The sequence below is a fragment of the Macrobrachium nipponense genome, chromosome 8 (assembly GCF_015104395.2).
Source record: "Macrobrachium nipponense isolate FS-2020 chromosome 8, ASM1510439v2, whole genome shotgun sequence".
Taxonomy (NCBI): Eukaryota; Metazoa; Arthropoda; class Malacostraca; order Decapoda; family Palaemonidae; genus Macrobrachium; species Macrobrachium nipponense.
The window spans coordinates 46,873,881-46,890,423 of record NC_087203.1 but is presented as its reverse complement, the minus strand read 5'-3'; the positions used below and the strand labels follow the sequence as shown (position 1 = coordinate 46,890,423).

Below are 16,543 nucleotides of genomic sequence, written 5' to 3'. Positions count from 1 at the left end.
TTGTAAAATCTTTGATTGCATGGTAGTATCTGCTGACTAATTACAGAAGGTACAGTATGGCAATATATCTGATCCAGATTGATGATGATAATAGCAATTCAATTCTAACACCATCAACTCCAAGCAAAGCCTTCTAGTTTCTAAACTTTGAAACACTATCATGGGATTTTATATGAAGACAAATAATGTTTAGGAGCTGTACATATTGTCACCAAGTTTTTATGCCTCTGGTAATGCTCCAGACATTGAAGAGCACATTACAGTATTTGTAAATTACAGTAATAGATAAATGTAACAAATTCATAAGTTCATATTTATCTTTAAGAAGTTTGTATATAACACAATACAAATTTGAAATCCTACCCCATTGCTAACACTTCTAAAAGTGCTAACACAAATATGTGTACAGTAATGAGAACATTACTTGACATGGGTCTGAAGTAACAAAAAAACCAAATGTATGAAAAGTATATGTATTGTTTAAAAAAAAGGAAGCAAAAAACTATAAGAAAATAAGAGTAAAGGCAAAGTTTTTCAGTTCTACAAATGTAATCCTACACTAAATATACCAACTTACACCTTTTCACCATAAAATTAAGCTCACAATGCAGAAAAATGGCTGCAAAATTACAATGTTGGATTATAAAAATGAAATTGACAAAAATAGTACTGGGACACTTGCAAACATCTTCTTTTCAGTCATAATTCTACTTGCATTGTGGATATCAGTACTAAAATAACTTTCTCAATACAGGTTATTCATATTGTTTGCTTTGTGTTGGGTGTTTCCTTTTACAATGGTGGAAGGAAATACGTAAAGTTTATTTAATAATGGACAGCTCTGTGTGTGTGTTTATTTCAGGTCCCAAAGCAAGTAAATAAACACAACTACAGTAATACTGTCAGTGGAAAGCACTTACTCTTTTTTGCAATGCTTAATTCTAAATAAAAAATTCATGGTATGATTCTAAATTTGAAATAAATTTGTAATCAATGTCAATTCTTGGTTTAATAATGTTATAATGTTATGTTAATAACTCATGGTCCTGATTTACATGTTCTTATGCTGTCGTAGACACCGGTAAATATTTTTCAGTCCTAAAATTTCTCATTGTCCTAAAATTTTTTTATGCAATTATTTCTCGTGTAATTATTTTCTTCCTTTCTCTCTCATATTCCCTATGGTACTTTCTACCCAAATTTCCGTTTAGTCAAGATTTTCCTTTATGTATATCCTGTCTTCCCTGAGCCTTCCTGCAGCTTATAAAGTCTTCCTACTTCCTTCCCTCATCTCCTGCCTGTCTACTGAACAGTACCTTCTTCCTTTTGCAGCCCTATAAAAGGAATAGCTGACCTAAAAATGGTTATGATGTTGAATCCATCTCAACCTTTAAGATATTCACTCAATTGTCCCATTCATTAGTTAGACACCTCATCTCTTCCATTTCATTTTTGATTAATATGCTCCCACAGCCATGTGGTCACAAATTTATATACCTATTGTGAGTCATACCTTTTCAAAATCCTGCTTACTGTTTCATCCAGGTTACAGTTGTTCATTTTCTTATTGCCTTTTCAATCACTGGTTGACAGTCAATTGTCCTCAAAATAACAGTTTCTTCCTCCTCTTAAGACACGCTTATTCAATTCCTTCTTCCCAATTTGTCCTTTAACCCTTGATGGACGGACAAATTCACATGGGTAGCAATAACAGGTTTTGGGTGGTGGGCGGAGTCACTCATGGTGAGTAACAATGTTACACGCCATTGATTTGGGGGAATCTGGTGGGAAAGAGGTGCCATTATACTATAGCCCATAAGTTCACTAATGGCAACTTTTAGACTGGCTAAAATGAACTGGGCGGCCCATGCCCATGAGAGTTAGTTGAGATCTTGACTTCAAGGGACCATGTAATGCCTCAGTCTCACATGATGTCTTTTTATAAATTTGCTCATACATATACTGAGGGGTTGCTGTTGCTTTTAGTTCTTATCTTTTATCATAGTATGTCAATTATAATTGTAATTTTGCAAAGAAATATTAGAAAAGACATGTATAATCCAAAAAAGTTACTGCACGTTTGTTCTTGGTAAATTTACAACAAATAGCATGCTCAGAATTTGTTAGTGATGTGATTCTTATCTGTTTTAATATTTTGTGAGCTGTATTTATAATTTTTTGAAATAAAAAAAATTAATTTTTAGAAAAACATGTATAACTTGGTAAAATTTTGACTGTGTAGTAAAACAGACTCCACAAGGGGTTGTAAATAGTCATTTTGAACTTCTTGTGGAAGGTAGGGAAAATTTTTTAGAATTTCTTTTCTTACACAATGTGGATTTGTATATCTTCCTCTTTCCATTGATGTTTTTTTTTTCTTGAATAGGTCGACCTTAAAGTTTCGCCAGTCTGGAGTGCTGGACATATATTTTTTTTTCTCCAGGTTTTTTTTTTTTTTTATTTATTTTTTTTTTTAGTAGCCCACATTGTACATTATGAAAACTTGCAGGACATGGTACTATGAAGAAAAACAATTTTACTGAATGACCGTAACCTCAAATGTTTCATTGGGTGCCGTTATTAAATCAAACATTAAATCAAACAGATGCGCTTCATATTTCAGTGAATACATTCTGTATTATGGTAACAATACAGTTAGGCTATATTTCCAACTTGTCACAAGGTCATTCTAAAAGTTCTTGACCTCACCCACAAATTTTTACAGGGTATAAAGTTCTGGTGTTGTTTTTCCTAACTTAATACACTTGGTTAACCAGTTTTCGAGCACTGCTGTACCATCAAGTAAGATGATTGTAATTTGGACCTCCATAGTAATGATGATTTTGTTACTGCTACAGAATTGATAGCACTTGTGAGACAGCTAAAGATTATAAAGCATCAATTCAAAGCTACATTTGGCCTTTTCCGCAACACTTTGTGTTAGCAGAGAAATTGTCCTGAAGATGCTCACTTCCGCATTTCACCTGAACTTCCTTTACTGATTCTTGCATATTTTGATGAGCAGTTTCCTCATTTAGCCATTGACCAGTTAGCCTATGAATGATGATAACACCTCCACAAATTACAAATACAGTGGCTGCCACCTTCCAAGAGATGCCACTTTCTTGACATTGGGGGTGGGGGTGTTTAGTGTCTTCATTGATTGATTCAGGTTTGATTTGGTCAACTTGTCTTTCTGGGTTGCTAATATCTAGTGGTGCGGTCTGAATCAATCTGGCTAGGCGTCAAAAGATCCTGGCAACCCCTGTTTTAGTGTAGACAACTGTGGTATCTACCTTGCAGCCAGCCTGCCCAATCCTATGGTATCAGTCAAAAGTTTGTACAGAGCCAGCGCCCATGCCTGTGGTCTTGGCTATCTGTTGCATAGTCCCATCATGTCATCCAAAACCAGGCAATGAATGATATCTGCTTGTTTGTTGATGGTGGATAAGGTCATCAAGAGTCGATTTCCCTTTCCTGCATGAATTCAGCAGCCCACTTTTCAGTTGTGGAAGAGGAAAGGGAAACCACATGTTTTGCCAATGTCTGGTTTTCCATGGAAGTCTTACCCTCAACTTGCAGATACCAATAGTACTTGATTGTAGCCTTTCTATTTTTAAATTTCAGTTGAAATTAACCATTAAGGGCCTGACTCAGAATGTATTTAAGGCAACATCCGAGTTTGTTTATACAGTAGTAGTCATGAAAATGGCTGTGTTAACTTCTTGAATGCCATTGTATTAGATCTAAGGATTATAATATTTCAATGAATCCTGAAAAAAAACAAAAAACATCCACTTGCAAGTGAATACTTCACATGTTTAATAAGGGTTTCCTGTTAAATTCTGAAACCGGTTTCTTGTCAAATGAGGATGAATACGTACTGTACTACTTTTAAATGTAGACAACTGTTGAGAGACAGAAGAGGGCTTATACAGCTTAAAACTAATGCCCATCAATTAATTTTGAAAATTTCAAATTCAATTCCAAATAGAGTAAATATGCAGCTCAGTAATGATTTATGTTCCTAATTATCTGTCAATTGTTGTTTAAAATTAGTTTTCATGGAGTTACTATTCAATACATGCTATTAGCCAGACATGGACTGTGGTTTTTAAAAAATATATTCAGTTTGGCAAAATTCTGGGAAATTATTGGCAAAAGATGACTTTTTAATGTGTTCATTATTATTACTTTCTTATTTTGATTTTATTAAAAAGGAGAAAATATGTTCTTGACTGTCACTGCTTGAACTTTCATACCACCAGAACCCTTGGTTTTTCACCATGCTCTAAAAATGACATGGCTCTTGCAACAATAAACACAAACTAATCAGGAAATGGTTACCTCACAAACAAATACATTCATTTTGATCTATACCTAGAATAGTTCTGTAAGGTACCTGTGTTATTCAGGTACTGCCATATTTAAAACTTAAAAACTATAATGTGATGGAAACAAAAATTATTCTGTCACCTAACAGGATCCTGCCACAATGTGTGCAATGGTGTCAATATACATTTGTCTATAGGCACACCAAGGTATGTCTCTTAAGTACTATATAAGATTGTTAAAAAAAAATACATACTGGTTCAATCTTTCATCCAATACGTATGTGTAACTTATGAAGCAAACACAACTTGTGATACCCTGTGCCTTAGACTAACAAAATTTTCAAGTCTGGTATGCTAAATTAGAGGGTGACAATCCACATGCCTGAATGTTGTCAACCACCTTATCCTTTAATCAAATGGGAAAATACTGCATTGTGGAAAACCAAACTATTATTAGTATTTTATGAACAAATAAGTATTGGTAATATGTACTGTACAGTACCTGAACCAAACCCCCAAAATTGGGTAAATAAATATGATAATTAACATGGTGTAAAGGATAACCATGATCTGATAACACTGTACAGTAATAGCTTTCATGCAGGATCATAAAAAGTTTTCACCAACATTTCTTGCAACTTTTTTGAAATTTGTTTTTATATCTGCATACATTGTAGATCCCTCAGTATAAAACAAACTCTCTGTGGCATTCTTTTGTAGTCACTAAGGTTTATGCAGAAATTTTAGCACCATTTACTGTAAATTGCTATTAATATCACTGAAGCAGCATAAAAAATATGACTGCACTGGTATATGTTTACTATTTGATTTGTATTGATGTGAAATAATGAATGTTATTTTTCTCATTCTTCAACAGAATTTGGCTCTTCGAATTCAAGTTGATAAAGCAACAAAAGAAGTTGAATCACTGAAGACCCGTTTGGGCAAGTATGAAGACGTAGAGGTGAAGACTATCATCACCGGTATTGGGAAATTTGAGGAGGACATGAAGACCAACATAACTGAGCATACATCCTCACACTAAACAGATCGTCTTGCAGAAAGTTTTGTCACTTCCTCGAGAATACTGGATTTGGAGCCTGTTTCAAAGTTTTGAGATGCCATTTGTTATGCAGTTTAATCTGTATTTAACACTAGCATATATGAAAACCATTAAAACCATGAGGTTACTTAAAATGCTCAAAAGTGCATCCATATGTTTAATGCACATTTTTCCCAAGACTCTTATGTATGCATGTTTGAGATTTGTTATTGTTTTAGAGTTTTATAAAAAAAAATATTGCTTTAAATTCTTCATATTTTATTTCAAAAGCTAGAATTATGGTGGCACACAAAAGTGAAGATACTGACTGAATTTTTTGGATATTGAAAGGCATAATGAGTACCGACTACCTTTTATGTATTTACTTCTGTTATTTGCAGAGCATGATAAGTTATGGTATATGTATCAGCAGATAATTTAAAAAGTTATTAATTAGTCACTGCAACACTATGTGAATTAGCCAAATACATTCGTTATGTGGAATTAACTAAATATCGTACCTTGCTGTTTCTACTCATGAAGAGACGTATTCATATTAGTTTAGGCAAACCACTGAACTCAAAGCATAGCTCTTACAGGCTGATCCTCCCAAGGATTTTGTTTTTCTTATAAAAAGCTACTATTTTTGAACATATGTTAAAAGTGTTTACAGCCTAGGTTGACGACACAAGAAGGGTTTCTTTCTTTGTTTTTGAAGCACATAAATAGAACGTTACCTTGAATAGGGAGTACAATTTGGGGATACTGTTGTCAGTTACCTCGCAGGAATTTTAAGTACAGACTGGTCTGTCTGATTTTTTATGAGAGCAAATGGTGGAGTTAGCTGGGTGTACAAATCATATTTTTCCCATCACCGTTACTGAAATATTAAAGAACAGAGTTAGTCAGTTGGATCTGTAAGTTATATTTTTTGCTATGGACAACTAAAAGTATGTCATCATAAACATGTTCCTCAAATCTATTTACCTCATGCATTAAGCACAAGATGAAATCGGTTGATGGCAATGTTGGGAATATAGGAAAAATAAATATGATACTGCATCTTCTCCATTTAGGTGATGAAAATTACCATCTTGGAATAGTAAATATGAGAATCACACTCATCAGCTGGGAGTCCTAAAGGTGGTACATAAATTGAAACTTAACAATATTAGTTTTGCTATTGAAAGTGCAATATTTGTGAAAAGTTAGACATGATAATCAAAATTTGGGCTAGCTTTTAACATTACAGTTAGTTATGTGGCTATTAAACAAAAATATTTATGATAGCAGAATATTGAAATAAACTCTTGAATTAATATTTTACCGCAGGTCATTTTGTTATGATAATGATAGCTGTTCCAGGCTTGTTTACACTGCAATGGACTAATTGTTAATTTCATACTTATTTCTTCAATTGTCTCAAGTGCTAAGTGCTGTACACAAACACGAAGGTTTATCGTCAGATATTAATCATGCTTTGCCGAGACAAATTCTTGTTTAAAGTCCGTTCACAACATTACGGGTCACCGTCCAGTTATTTCGGTTAATTTTTTTCCCCTTTTAGTGTAAATTACACTGTGAGCAGTAATACTGGAAAACCTCATGGCAAAGAGTCATAGTGTTGAAATGGCATCTTTTGTTTATGCACCGTTTCAGCAGAGTGGAAATTTTCACGGGCAATATGAAATCCTTAGATGATTTATTGCCGAGATACAGATCGACTAACAAGGAATGTACTGTGTTCATAAATGAGACAAATGCTTTTATAAATACTATAATGTAAAGTCCTAAGTTTCCCAATCCAGTCTACTGCCTACAACATAGATCCTAGCTGTTTTTATCAAAATACTTGGTTACTACCATATAAAGCTTGGAAACAGGTACTACTGTAGTGGTCTTGGAAAATGATCTTGTCATGTTTCAATATACTGTGTATTCAGCATACAAATATGACTGAAGCCTTTCAGAAGATGTGCCTGGGCCCACTTAACTTCCTGTATTTCAGTAGAGTCAGACAAATCCACTGAGCATCCTCAGTGAAACAGGGTAATTTGTTTTATTTTTTATTTTTTTTTTACCAAAATTGGTTTGGCCAAGCCTGGGCCTCGCTGTTATGATCTATGCTAATCGTTACACACTGGGAAGATATTTAATGGTCAGTTGTGTGAGAATATCATAGATTTACATGACTGATTGGCTATATCATATACTGTAGTAAAATTTGTTGATTTGCCAATACAAAATAGTGATTCTTGCTCAATCATAATGTTGGTCGATTGTACAGTTTAATAAGGTATTGGAGAAGAAGTTATATTTTTGGTGAAAAATTTATGTTATATTAAAAGAAATGGTGTATTATCTTAATGTACAATATATGTTATCAAGTTTATTATCTAGATTAGAACATAGAGAACATAGAATATAATATAGTTAGTAATATTAAGTGTAAATAGTATTAACTTTTAAGGAAAATATTATGAAGCTGTATACTTTGTCACCTCATCACAAATGATTGCATTCACTCCTCACTGGTATTTTCCTAATTTCATTCCGTCTTTTTCATGATCATTGCGTGTCTTGATGTTTGTGTTCTTCATTTGACATGTACAAGTTTGCCAGTCAATATTCTGCTTTCAAGTAGCCTGTGACTTATTCTCAGATGTTATATAAAGTATGGTATAAGTTTCAGTTTTGTGTTTCTCTAACCTTGAATTGGAACTATTCTTTGTAGAGAAAGATCACACAAATTCAAGAACTATGTGAAAAGAGACCCTTTATGTAACATTCTCATAAAACTCTATGTTTTTTAAAAAAATGATTAAAAAGTAAAACATATACTGTACTAAGATTAACCCTACCAATGGTGTTGTATTGTCAAATACCATAATACTGAGAATAGGCTGCCATAAATGTATGTGAAATTTTGAACTTGTACCAGTTCTAGCTTACTTTAAAAATACACGAGAGCCAAGAGAGAAAAGATTATAAGCTTCTTTAAAAATACACAAGTGTTGAGAAAGAAATGATTACAGGTTTCTGTCAAAAATACATAGAGTGCCAGGAGAGAAAGACTATAACCACTATGTTAGATAATTTGGGAATATGCATTACACTTACCACCTAAATGCAAGTCAAATATGCTAGTTAAATCTAGTTTTTTTTTCTATATTCAAACCAGGGATTAACACACCTGTACACCTGCGGTATTATGGGAAGGTTACTATGTTAACCTTAATGACCTCCTAAGGCCACAGCTTTTCAACAGGATGAGAGTCAAGTACACATTAATTTGGGTAGGTTTGGTAGGAAATGTGGAATTACTGTTAGCTGTGGCATGTCTTGAGTGTTCAAGAGTATCCTTCACTACATAAGAGAAGACAAGGTCCAATGTATACAAGTTAAGGAGCAATTGCTATAGTACACCAAACTACAGGGGGGTACTGCTCTTACATTTTGTTCACTGGAAATTTAGCAAACACTGGCCATCTCCCAATATCATTTCACATTAAATGATAATAATGGACAGATTTTTCTGGTAATGAATAGCACCAGTTTCCTCTAATCAAAAGAAATAAAAAATAAATGAAAATAATAAAGGATTTAGGTATCAGACTTCAAAGTTCAAACTTTACATTTTAACAACAACTTGGTTGCCAATTGCTTGCCTGGTTGTTTTTTCAATTTAATTATGGTGAACAAATGTAACTACTCTACTTACTGGCAGCGCCTCAATGGCATGGTTGGTATGGTGTTGGCATGCCACTTCGGTGGCCGTGAGTTCGATTCTCGGGAGTTCCACTGAGGGGTGAGAGGTGTGTATTTCTGGTGATAGAAGTTCACTCTCGACGTGGTTCTACTTACTGGACTTCTGTAATTATCATTATTATTATTATTTCCTAAGCTTTAATTTTAGATGTCATACATTTAGAAATAAATCTCTTAAATGTTGAGTGTTAAAATGACAAAATTTGAATAAATTTGTATTTTTCACAACTAACAACCCTCTGGTTATAACGTAAGGGATAAATTTCCTAGTTCCAGCTGGAGTCTGGTTAAAAGTAACATTGTATTGATGGCAATGGGAGTCAGCAAATAGGGAAGAGGAGGAAGCAGTGCAACCTGCCTTAGCCCAGCTACACATCATCAAACCAGTTTCCTTCCAGCCCAGGAAAAAATGAGCGGTGGCTTGAGGTTGGTCATATACATTAAGACTGGTGGTTTATTATGAAAAATAAAAATTGATTTAAAATTTGTCATTTGTTCATATACGGAACTAAACTTTGTCTTGACGTAAGGGAAGACTTACTCTTGGAGGGAGGATAAGAAAGAAAGTCTTAGAACCAACCTGGGTTCACTTCCTGGCCAAAGGTAGGACATCGGAAGGAGTCACAAGCCTCTGATCTGTTGAGCATAAACCTACTGAACAGCCAGACACCTGGGGTAACAGACTATGTATATATATATCATACATATCTACATAGTGTCTTGAGGATGGCAAAGAACTATCGGAAGCAACAAAACTTGTGTTAGCCACCAGTCTCGCTTGTTTAAATTCCTCTCTCCCCTTATATGAGAGAGGAAAGGGCCCTGCTTCTATAAAGAATTTGTTTTGTGTAGGAAAAAACATCTAAAACTATGTAGAATGGAAGCTCACTCACCTGTACCTATGTACCTAACCAGTTCCAGCATATGGCAAAAATAGAGCCACTAGGGTCATCCTTAGGTTCTGTGAGGCACTTACACTACGACATACATAGCAATCACTCTGTTGATCACTTGATGGATTAAGCAAAAGGGGAAGACGATTACGTACACTACACCAAAGAATAAAACAGGACAGACTGATATGTACACTACACCATAAAATAAAACAGGACACCAAAGAATAAAATGGAAGACGAATACGTACACTATATCAAAAATTAAATAAGGAAGACGAATACGTACACTACACCAAAGAATAAAACAGGAAAGACGAATAAGTACACTACACCAAAGAATAAAATGGAAGACGAATACGTACACTACACCAAAGAATAAAACAGGAAAGACTGATATGTACACTATACACCATAGAATGAAACGGACACCAAAGAATAAAATGGAAGACGAATACATACACTACACCAAAGAATAAACAGTGAAGACGAATAAGTACACTACACCAAAGAATAAAATGGAAGATGAATATGTACACTACACCAAAGAGTAAAATGGAAGACGAATATATACACTACACCAAAGAATAAAACGGGGACAACGATTACAAACGCTACATCATAGATTAAACAGTGTTTAAAAAATCAGTAGCTCTGCACTACACATTTCAATAACACACCTAGTCCTTAGTTAAGAAAGCCTGACTTATAAAAAAAATTTCCTGCAACTGAAGGGTGTCCATAAAAAATAAATGTTACACATCAAGATAATAAGAATGCCAATATGCATACAGTATCAAATAAAATGCCATAACACTCGAATATATGTAGTAGCAATGGTAGATTTCAACCGAAGACAAAATGTGACTGTCACTTGTAACATTAATGTTTCCTACTATGAGATTCAGGGCCTCTGTAACACGGTTTTTTGGATTTTGCTCCTTATCAAAGCATCGGATGTAGCTGAAAGTTGACTTATGTATATTTTACAACCACACACAAATTTTGTCAGCATTATCAATAACCTAAACCCGATAGTTTTAATTTTTATAGAGTAAAAATGATCTAGCCGACGCCATGGCCAATGATTGCAAGCCAAGAGTCGAAAAACATTCATTACGTAAGCAAAGCAAACATCGTTTTACGAAATGTTGCCCCGCCCATCCACCAGACAGAAACCCATTCACCTTATTCCATCGGCTCTTGAAACCTATAGTAGTCAAGAATGGCTAACAGGATTTGGAATTGTCCCCATGGTTGCAAAGCTGCATTTGTCTTATGACTTGCAACTTTATACAGTCAAAAGAAGCCCGTGGCCATACTTACTATAGCCTGAATAGGTAATTATTCAGTTTCTAGTTTAAATCCAATGTTTATGGTCTGATTTGTATTTAGCGTACTGTGATTATAATACTTGTAATGTCATTCAGGATTTTGAACATTTCCATTAACTATTCACTATGCCACCAAGAGAGAGAGAAAGAGAGATTGTATGTAAACAGTCTTTATATAACTATTTTTGTTAAAATAAGATTTTTATCCAAAGTAAACACAAGCTTATATGCGCTAAAATCTCCAGCAGACTAACGGATCATCTGATATAATTTTTTTTTCTTCTTCTTTAGTCTGTACGTCTATGTTGGATATAGACTTTATGAATGGCGGAACGATACATAGATGTGGGTGGGGTATCTGTGCTAGCGTAGTAATACTACTGTAGCAGTAGTGCCGCAAAATTAGTAATAGCAGCAATATACATGAATTAAACGTTTAGGCCAACTGCTGGGATCCTTGAGGATCATTTAGCACTTCTTACAACTACTCGAGAAATGAGTTTTTGTAGCCAGAAGTTAGATTTTCTAATACAAAAATGTCCATGATAACCTTCAGTGTTATCCTGAAATACGAGGCCAAAGTGGGTGGAGCCTCATGAAGTCATCATTCTGACGATAATTATTGGTGAAGGTTTAAAGCCAAAATACGGTACCGGCTATTTTTTTTTTTTTTTTAAGTAATTAGGTAGATAGGCGATAAATAAAAATTACTTTACATTGGATACAGCAGTTATCAAATCAAGCTTGTCTACTATGTCTTTGAAAATTACCAACTATTACCTACATCTTGTCAATCTGATTGTGACCTATAAAGTAGATTATAATTTCTTAGGACACTTATTTTGGGAGTTAGACTAATAATGGAAGTGTTTTTGTATCTATTAACATATTTTGTTGGTTTATTCATTATGACAATTATCAGTGGAGAGGATTCAGAGTTCATAAAGGTGTACTGCTTTGCTTCGTTACGTATAGCCAATCATCTATCGAGAAAGAGGGAAGAAATGCTGTCGTAAGTTACGTAACGAGAGCGTTCGAAACCTTATCTATGATTAAGTTGGCCCGTCTTAAAAAAAAGAAGTCACTTTTACATTATAAGTACCAAATTTATTCAACCTAAGTAATGCAGAATACAGTCAAAATTTATGTGTAGATATAATGTGTCTTCTGGATAAGCGTTACATCTATGAAATGCATAGATAAAAAGTTATTGCCAAAAAACCGTGTTACAGGAGCCCTGAATCTCATAGTAGACAGATGAACTTAAAAAGACAAATCTCAAAGTGCCCTTCAAGAACTTGAATCACAATTAAATAAGTCGAGTAAGGAATGTTATTGTCTTAAATGTCCTGTTTGCTACAAATGGTTGGAGGAGATCAGAAAAATGGCCATTTTTCACATTTAACTTCCTAATCAAGTCAGTATTATATACAGTTGAAAGTAAAAACAAAAACAAAAAATCATCAGTCTAACAGAATTTAAGGCTACGAGGTTACATTGCAAATGAAGATAAGCCATTCTTCCTGCAGCTGGGGGGGGGGGGGGGGGGGGGTGGGGGGGGGGGGAGAGATAGAGCAAAGAATCTTTCGTAATTCCTAGAGTGTACCAAAAGGTAATGTCTAGAGCGCCCTGAACGGCGCTACCCCCTTACGGGGGAGCAGAATATGAAATGGAGAAACAAAGCCTGACGGCTGGGAACGGAATGTCACAGTTACAATACCCAAGAATGCTGACCTAAGTCAATATGGTAACTCAAATTACATTGCACTTATGTCTGTTGTCATGAAAGTTTTCAGTATGCTCATTCTCAATATGTTGCTGAAAGAAACTGATAAAAGATCTTAAGAGATGAACAAGCAAGTTTTAGAAGAGGCAGGAAGAAGTTGCACAGATAAATTCTGTGAGGTAATGCATGGAATTTGCAAATTCCTTTCTGATGGCTTTTAGTGACTGTGAGAAAGCATTTGAAACCATCCAAGCTCCAAGGACCAATACAAGCAAAGGGTTGCTTGACTTTGGCATTCATGTTAGATAATGTCCAGCTAATTAAATTACCCATAAATGCAATGGATGTTTAGTTAACGTTGACGGGGCCTTGTCAGGCAAATATACAATGAATAGTGGGGTACTGCAAGGTAATGTTATTTCACTTCTGCTGTTTGGCCTTCCCATAGATAGTCCGAGATGGAAAATGTGGTCAAGTTTTTCTATTTTCATTTCTTATTTTTAAGCTCATAAGTAAGTTTGGCGAAAGAAGAGTGAGGACAGTTAGCTAGCTAACCATGGTAGGAATAGTTTAGAAAGTTAAGTATTAGTAAGAGTAATGTAAAGTGTGGTTTATCCACAGTTATATTTGTTTAAGGGTACAATTTTCTAACTAATATTAACATAATGCAATAATGATTCTACATTATATTAACATGGTGAATTGCACAGATTACATATTTTATATTTTATTTCTTAATAGCATAATCATATTTAATAAATTTCCAATGTTCTAATTTTAAGTTCGAGATTCGGAAATTGTGAACGTTCAAGCAGATGAGTTTGACGAAAGGTTTCTGGAAATTTGTGGAAGATAAAGCACAGGAATCCACCAGACCTTAATAACTTCCAACCAAGGGCAATTATAGTACCTGATGGGTGCATCTGCCCAGACAATGAATCAAGCCTGGGACTTTTTACTTTAAATACAATGGCAAGTAGAACTGATGCACTTAAACAATTACAGTTATGGGATGAACGTTATTCCCAATCTATACTCGGTTTTTTTCCATCTGTCCACCCGCCTGTGGTGTTTGCGTATGGTAACACTGCGTCCCGGGCTTTAGATAAGTTACATTCAGCTTACATTCAACAATAACAACAATATCCTATTTCGAATATTAATGGTGTCATTCGCATACAGTACATTATTAAAACACTTTTCAGTTGCAAATGCACACCCAGATATCCCTTTATTTACCTAAAACTTACACATGGCGAACCTATTTAAAGCTCGGGACGCAGTTGCCATACGCAAACACCACAGGCGAGTGGACAGACGGAAAAAACAGGGTATAGTAATTCTGATAATAATGAGAGTCATGGCTTAATTTTTTAATGTCTGTGAATGTAAAAGAAAAAAGTCAAGTTGGCACAAATGAGAGAGAGAGAGAGAGAGGACGCTAACACTTCTAAACTACTATCGCATCTTGAGTTCCCATTGCCATATTACACGATTCCTAGCATAAGCATAATCTAGTATTTACAGTTACCTAAGTATACATTAGCGAGCGATTACGTTGTATCTTGGTTGTTAATGTAAAATCATACGATATCATCGGTGAATTACCGAGAGAAACAATGGTGGGTAGAAACTGGAAGCCGTGCACGTATTGTTTGTTCAAATAAAGAAAGTCGTTACACTTATTTGCTATGCAGCACACTCTGCTTCATACAAATTCCTCTGACAACTTCAAACTGGTTAGTTTCGGTTTTATTAGTCAAGCATGTAACTCGACGAATTTGGTGGATTACTGCACCTCCTATATTCCTACCTAAAATACGAATTATGAACTGTAAACTAAACTTAATACCACGACAAGATTAATGAAAGGATTGCATTGTATTGTCTGAGTTGCAATGGCTGCCTAGCAAAGTTAGAATATTTATATGTTTAAATTACTTTTTGACTGTGCGCCCATAGTACCAAAGGGCTTTACTGTGCATAATGAAACCAACAATATGTAGGTACTACTGATGGTTTCATTCCATATCTAGGCCTAGATATGCTTCGATTGTTTGATAAAGAGCCTTCTTCAATTTGCAGGACAAGGCTAAAGAATTTTTTACAACTTGATAAGAAAGTGAAACTCTTATTTCCTGAAGTCTATGATAATTCCATTTGATCATTAATATGGGTGATTCCCCGTATGTCTGCTACCGTGCGAATATGTCAATTGAATTTTCCCGACAGCGACTCTTTGGTGGAGTATAGACGGATACGAGGCTCTATTGTAAGTGAAAGATGGTACCACAGACAATTTTTATTAAGTTTTGCAAGTCGAAATCACTCTAGTACAACTGTATACCAAAACACAAATTACATATCAAAATAGGAGGCAAAATTATTCAGAAATTTATTAAAATGCAAAATAAATATGATAACCTCTGAGCACAGCATTCAAACATGACACATTCCATGTATACAGGTGAAATCCCCTCGGGGTACGTGATGCCTTTGTGAAATCTACCAACACGCTACGCCCTCAAACTTGGCCACATGAACGGAAACTGTACAAAACCCTGTCACAACTGGGCTCCAGAAATACATTTAAAATTAATATCTCTGAAAGGGTTACCTTTATGTTATCATAATTCAAACTATAAAGCGTCAGTTTTTCTGTTTCATGCTACCGAGCGCACCTGCGCGGTGCTGCCATCTGTCGAGCAGGTAGAGAACTACTGATGCTTTATTCGAACAAAATCCATTATCAGGAAATGCGTTAAATCTTTAAAAATTTTAATAATTAACAAGCTTAAATGTTTACTGAACAAGTAAATCCATATTACGCCTATTTCGAACAATTATAGACACCCTAACTAGGGTTACTTGGAGGATATACGCACGCACACGAACACACACACACATACACACGAGATTTAAAACCCAGGGGTCCCTCCCGGGTCTGGGGACGGGGCCTAGACCAGGTAGAGGAAGTTGGGACCACAGAGAGAGAGAGAGAGAGAGAGAGAGAGAGAGAGAGAGAGAGACCCAGTCCCAGAGAACGGAGAGTCGGAGAGACGGAGACTTCACTCAGTGTGTGATCAAAGATGTGCCAGGCTGGACTGCGTGACGCCATCAGGTGACGCCAGAACACAATGGCTGGAAAGAAGGCGAGATTGACTCGCTTACTACTTGTGAAAGTGATGTGGTGTGTGAACATATTACTGTGCTGTTTAATAGTGCCTTCTGCGGGCCAATTCCGCAACGACCAGGACCCGGAATACTACCGCTACAACAACCAGCAATACCCACCCTATTACTCTACCCCGTCCCCAGTGAGGACTCTGTACGACACCGGAGGAGACACCTTCTACGGAACCGACAGGAGATACGACACTCGCTACGACGACCCCACCAGACCCAGGGGCTTCGACAACCGCTACAAGGACCAGAGCTACCGCTAC

At 35.5% G+C, this 16,543-nt stretch overlaps 3 protein-coding genes across 4 annotated transcripts in view; 2 read left to right on the top strand and 1 right to left on the bottom strand.

The window, feature by feature from the left end:
- The window catches only part of LOC135222752 (D site-binding protein-like), a 41,661-nt gene extending 33,594 nt beyond the window's left edge, over window positions 1-8,067 (top strand). The window contains 1 exon segment of the mRNA XM_064261002.1: window positions 5,212-8,067. Within this exon segment, the coding sequence (XP_064117072.1) occupies window positions 5,212-5,379 (168 nt within the window). The 3' untranslated portion in view covers window positions 5,380-8,067.
- Window positions 1-16,543, bottom strand: part of LOC135222753 (putative methyltransferase DDB_G0268948) — a 122,487-nt gene that overhangs the window by 4,015 nt on the left and 101,929 nt on the right. For both annotated transcript variants that reach the window (XM_064261003.1, XM_064261004.1), the window contains exon 11: window positions 9,098-9,247. In XM_064261003.1, the coding sequence (XP_064117073.1) occupies window positions 9,237-9,247 (11 nt within the window). In that variant the 3' untranslated portion in view covers window positions 9,098-9,236. The remainder of the gene's footprint in view (window positions 1-9,097; window positions 9,248-16,543) is intronic.
- Window positions 16,140-16,543, top strand: part of LOC135222751 (neuroligin-1-like) — a 39,324-nt gene continuing 38,920 nt past the window's right edge. Inside the window, exon 1 of the mRNA XM_064261001.1 lies at window positions 16,140-16,543. This exon is cut by the window's right edge and continues 187 nt beyond it. Within this exon, the coding sequence (XP_064117071.1) occupies window positions 16,235-16,543 (309 nt within the window). The 5' untranslated portion in view covers window positions 16,140-16,234.